The 5,770-nt window shown below is 35.6% G+C and overlaps 1 protein-coding gene across 1 annotated transcript; it reads right to left on the reverse strand.

Annotated features, from left to right (window-relative positions):
• Positions 1–1,405: 1,405 nt before the first annotated feature.
• On the reverse strand, positions 1,406–4,516 carry LOC107950205 (laccase-4). The gene is made up of 5 exons (XM_016885014.2): positions 4,327–4,516; positions 3,784–3,935; positions 3,317–3,690; positions 1,962–2,879; positions 1,406–1,832 (listed from the first exon to the last, which is right to left on the reverse strand). The coding sequence occupies exons 1-5, from the start codon at positions 4,420–4,422 to the stop codon at positions 1,702–1,704; spliced, it is 1,671 nt and encodes a 556-aa protein (XP_016740503.2). The 5' UTR covers positions 4,423–4,516; the 3' UTR covers positions 1,406–1,701.
• Between the last annotated feature and the right edge of the window lie 1,254 nt (positions 4,517–5,770).

Below are 5,770 nucleotides of genomic sequence, written 5' to 3' on the forward strand. Positions count from 1 at the left end.
TCGCTCGTTGATCTTCATAATTGACACGAGGTTAAACTTTTCTCACCCGCACTTTCTTATAAAGTCTATGTGTTGCTTGTCTTACTAAAATTATGCATGCAACATCTTATTTTTCTTCCTTCTAAAGATCTAATGTGACTTGCAACACCACAATAATGACACATCGATCAATGGGTGAATTCCACATTTGTCAATGCAATTGATTTCAACTTGTGGCAATGTGTATTAGCACATGATTTTTTTCTCCTTAAGCTCTTCATCAACCTTTCCTTTTCTCCTACCATAAAATTGATTAGTATCTAAATTCTTACCATTCTTAGAGAACTTCTTGAAAGTTTTGCTAAAACTTTTGGCAAGATGTGCAAGTTCTCTTTCTTAACTCTATCTCTTGGTCTTCTTCAAGGTTCATCTTAAACATCTGTAATGAGACATTCAACTCATTTATTTCCATATTGTTGATCTATTTTGCTTCTTCTAAAAGTAACCTTGATAGCAAATATTTTCGGCAAGGATCTCAGCACCTTCATATCAAATTCATCTTAGAATATTGTTTACGAAAAGCAAAAGCTTCATTAATGATTTCACAAAATCTAACATAAAAATCAAATAAGGTTTCATCATTTGGAATTCTAAGGTTTTCAAACTTGCTTGTGAGCATTTGTAGTTTTGACAATTTCACCCTAAGAGTACCTTTATGAGTTGTTTTAAGAATGCCTCATACTTCTTTTGCAAAAACACATTTAAAAATTCGCCTAAATTCTTTACTATCTACACTATTATAAATATAACTTTAAGGGCTCTGGAATTGCAATTAATAACCTTTTCTTCCTTGGTAGTCCAAGTTGTTTCTAGTTTTACTTCTCAACTTTCACCACATTTTCTAGTGTTGGATCGCTTCAAACCAATCAAAACAACCTTATATGTCCTTTCATCCATTACCTTGATGAATGCTTTCATATGAGGTTTCCAACAAGCATAGTTTGATTAGTGGAGCAGTGGTGGTCATATTGTTAAGCTTCTGTTTTTCACGAAGTCCATAGCTATCAACCAAACATTTGGATCACACCAAGTATGTTATGCGGTAGGTTATGATAACAATTGAAAAATCCAGAGTCTAGTAGTGAAGTGTGGTAAGTGAAGTAGGCACACCTTGGCACAAACAAAGCTTAAACGATTGTACAGTTTAATCATGATTTTTGTATAGATTATTTTTCTTATTTTTAATATATTATGACTTTTACTTAATAATTATTCATTTATATGTATTTTTTAAATTAGATAATTAAAAAGTTGAGTTCAACTGAACTTGAAACTAAAGGTTGAACCAATTTGATTTTCCATCAGTTTTTCAACCATGAATTATAGCATGTAGTTCAATATAGCTAATAGTTTTAGCAATGAAAAATGAACAATACTTAATCTTCACTTCAAATTGTCATTGTCAATACAACGATGATTTGGAACCTTCAAATTAGATTTGTAGACCATATTATAAGGAAACCAAATTTAAGAGAAAAAGTAATAAAAAGAAAAAACAAATCCAGCTCTCTTTTATTCCATATGGAGCAAACTTTCCTTGGCTTGCTCAAAATAAACTCTTCTTATTAGTTATTATAGCTTTAAGCCGTTGTATAAAAATTCCATTTCCTTTTGTTTCCTTTTAGCTACTTCTCCATTCCTCAGCATTTTGGTTTGGTTAATTCAGCACTTGGGGAAATCACTTGGAGGTGGTAGAAGAGACTCATTTGGGCCTTCTCCATTGTCCACAACAAACGCCATCTTAAGCCCCCATGTTGTATGCACTTCCAAATGGCAATGCATGAACCAAACCCCTGCAAACCAAGGAGTAATCAATTATACATATATTTAAATATAAATAAGAGAAAGTTATCGGTCTAATTTAAAGTCTAAGATTTAATAGTCCAAACTGATAGTACTATTAAATGTCTTCATGGCCTTACCTGGATTATCTGCCCTGAACCTTATGGCAGTCCATCCACCAGATGGAACCCCAATGGTGTTCCTCTCAACAGGGTCAACGAGATTGAACTTTTTAGGATCCTCTTTGGGGTTGAAATTCCCCAATCCCCTCCCAACCTCAAAGAAGTTGAATCCATGCAAATGAAGAGGGTGATTCTCTGGGGTAATCATCCCAGTATCTTGCAAGACCAGCTGGACGGTGTCGTTATACGCAAGCCTATACAGTCTTGTCCCTTGTTTGGTAGCAAAGTTCGTTACTTGTGTGCTTGTGTAGTTGAATGAAACAGGCGGATTCCCGGGAAAATCACTGGTGAAAACGCCACTTATGTTGAAGAAATGGGCTTGAAGCAATGAAATCTTTGGCATAACAAAGGTAACATTGTTGATGGAAGCCACAACACGGCTTCCGTTAACGCAGGTAGGACAAGGGTTAATGCCAAGTCCAACGGTGAAAAGCAGGGAATGATCGATCTTCAAAGGGACATTAGCTGGATATTGTTTGGAATTCAAGCTTCGTAATGAACTGATGAAATTTGTTGCCACTGAGGTAGCGTTTTTCGGTGGGGTTGACGTGAGGGTGGTGGCGGCACTGGTGAGAGAGCCGGAGTAATGTAAGGTGGCGGTGGCGGTCACGTTGTCGATGGCGATCGGTGCGTCCATGAAAGGTGAGGCTGCTACCATGTACTTTCCTCCGCCGCGGTGGGTGGTAACGAGGACGTTTGTGGTCTGCCCTGGGGCTATAACGATGGTGTCTGTTTTGAAAGGTTTCACGTACGTGGCATCAACTTCGACTACGGTGAGTTGATGGCCGGCGATTTTGAAAAAGAGTTCTTCATTCAGTGCAGCGTTGATGATTCGAAGCATGTACGTCTTCCCTGGTTTAACTGGCAACGTATACCCTGCAAAAAAAAAAACACAACACAACACAAAACAAAAACGAGAGATTATTCATGTTGTTGACTTGGTGAAATTGTTATTTTGATCCTTCTACTATATTCATGTTTGAGATTTAGTATGTAATTTAATTTGACACAACTTCTTTTTATTAGTTAGTCCAAAATAGGTAAAAGGTTTAACTATTCAACTTAAAATAATGAAGCGAAGTTTTTAGAAAAACATCCTCCAACACAAAAATTTCATGTCAAAATCATGAGTTAAAATGAGTGTCTTTAAGAAAAAAAATCTACATTCGTATTTTAATTGATAATATTATAAAAATAGATGATTAAATTATGACATTAAATTATAGGAATTAAATCTTAAATATATTAGAAGGACCAAAACTATAATTTGTCCGGGAATTATCTTTTTAATAGCAGAGGTTTTGTCTATTTACCCTTTGAAGGGCAGCCGGGGACAGGTCCAGGGTGACCATTGATGGTGTGAGCATCAGAGACATTAGGAGCCAAACCAGATTTCAAAGCCTCATTAATGACGGCTTCAACATCCGATTTCCACCATTCACCTAACACAACAATCTCTTCCTTGTGGGGTTTGGGGAAAGGATAAGGAACATCACGCTTGGGCAAGATAACAATTGCACCGTGCACGGTGGCTCTTAGCCATAGGATATGTGCATGATACCAAAGGGTGCCCCTTTGGCCAGTGAGGGTGAAGGTGTACACATAGTTCTGCCCCGGTTGAATCGGGCATTGGGTTATATATGCCGGTCCATCTGCCCAACCCGTACGTATTTGCCTAATCCCATGCCTTCACCACACCCCCAAAAGAAAAAAACAAAGTTATATAAGTACTATTAATCTTCAAGAATTGATATCAATGGTGGGCAGCTTGGAGTCTCACCAGTGGATGGAGAGATTGTATTTGACATGGTTGACCACTTTGACAAGAATGGTATCATCTTCTCTAGCAACTAAAGTGGGTCCAGGATAACGTCCATTCACAGTGACAATAGGCTTGGTTGAGCATAATCTTGTTGTATTTTTCAACACCACCTGCAATTATTTTAGAAAACCTTTTTACAATAGTTTATAATTTTGTTTTTTTTAAGTTATTAATAATTTTTTTGTATTTTAATTTTTGAATTATAAATGGATAGTTTTTATCCAGTTAAAAATACATTAAAAAGGATCGAAATTGATCATTGAAGAACAATACGTGCATGAACATGCAATGTATATAGGATTACAAAACATACGAAAATGAGTGAAGTTGACAAGACTTTCGAATGTGAAAGATATACCAATTTAGTTGCTAATTAAACAAATTAAGGAACTCGACCAGCTAGCCAACACCATGTCAATGAACCAGCAAGGAACTCGACTATGGACATTGATGGAGGAAAGTGAGCATTATAGCACCCATTTTGAGCAAAGTATAACTTACATTGAACTTGTAGTGGCGAACCATGCACTCCACCGAAGCTGGAAACCATAAGCAAGCTAAAAGCATTAGGACTCGAATCCATGGTGCCATCTCCATGAATTTGTCTCTATAGCTGATCTCTCACTCAAAGCCAAACCCAAATTAAAATGTTCTACTCTAGAAATTTGGCTCTTTCTTGGTGTACTGATGGGGGTGTTAAAAGACCAACCCAAACTTATAAGAAGCAAAAGCTTATGTTTGGCCTCCGCTGCCAAGTCGTTTTTGCTTAGTTAGGTGGAATGTAAGAAGGTTAAATTCTATTTTTAGTCCCTCTACTATGCTTAAATTTGAAAACTAGTCTTTATATTTTAATTTGGCATAATTTAGTCCTCTACTTTTATAACATTGTTAGGTAGTCCAAATATTAATAGTGCAAACTAAAATTAAACACTTCTTCCAACAACAACAGCAATAACAACAAAAAAGACTCATGTCAATGGGTGGTTTTCAGAAAGAATTGACAACATTTTAACTGAAATAATTAAAGGTGTAAATTATTTGGATTAACTAATTGTATTATTAAAGTAAATAGACCCAAATATGTCAAACTAAAGTGCATATGGACTAGCTCTAAAGTTTTACAATAGTATAAGGACCAAAACCAGAATTTGACCATGTAAGAATACTTGAAATTGGAAATTGGAGAAATAGAGGGAGAAAAAGGTAAAGAGAGATTTCTTGTGTATCACACAAAGTAGTTATCTATCAAACTAAAACACATTTGGAAGCTAAGCTAGTTGATATGGTGATGCCATTTTTCAATTGACAAAGTGGTCAGCCATTGGGTTGGTCCAACCGTATTGGGGTAAAGTACACCCGACCTCAACCACAATGTTGATAGATTTACAAACCCCTCAATCAAGTCAAGCTGGTGACAAGAGCAACAACAGACGAAATCAAAGAAAGAAAGAGAAACTGCCAGTTCTTTTCACTTTGTTTTTTACCCTTTTTTGGGCATTAGTCGTTAATCTAATTGACAATTAATTAGGGTTATGATCAAAGCATTTTATTGGCAGATTAGTACAACTAAAATCTCCCTAGAAAGTAGATGGATTGGTTATCTTTTAAACCATTATGATGACAAACTTTTACTAAAAGAGACTGTTAATTATGAGCCTCATAATTCCGGTTTAAAATATTTATAAAAATAAAATTGCTACTAATATAATTTTAAAGAATTTGCATTCGGGTATAATTTTTTTAAGGGTAAATTCATTGATAAAATTGGATAAACAGAACAAAAACAAATCAATAATTGAGAGTCGTCTAAATTTTAAGCTAAAAGATTTACCTTCTACGTCCGAACTTATGTCCTCATTATTATTGGGGATAAATAAAAAAGGACCTAAATTTAAGATAGAGGAGCCTCCCATGTTTGATGACCAGCATAGGATAAGGGCGCTTG

This window comes from Gossypium hirsutum, chromosome D03 (genome assembly GCF_007990345.1).
Source record: "Gossypium hirsutum isolate 1008001.06 chromosome D03, Gossypium_hirsutum_v2.1, whole genome shotgun sequence".
Taxonomy (NCBI): domain Eukaryota; kingdom Viridiplantae; phylum Streptophyta; class Magnoliopsida; order Malvales; family Malvaceae; genus Gossypium; species Gossypium hirsutum.

Coding starts and splice junctions, on each gene's coding strand:
- LOC107950205 (XM_016885014.2), bottom strand. CDS start 4,422: ATGGAGATGGCACCATGGATTCGAGTCCTAATGCTTTTAGCTTGCTTA. Junction 2,880..3,316: donor CCCCGGCTGCCCTTCAAAGG/GTAAATAGACAA, acceptor TTTTTTTTGCAG/GGTATACGTTGCCAGTTAAA. Junction 1,833..1,961: donor GTTCAGGGCAGATAATCCAG/GTAAGGCCATGA, acceptor CTTGGTTTGCAG/GGGTTTGGTTCATGCATTGC.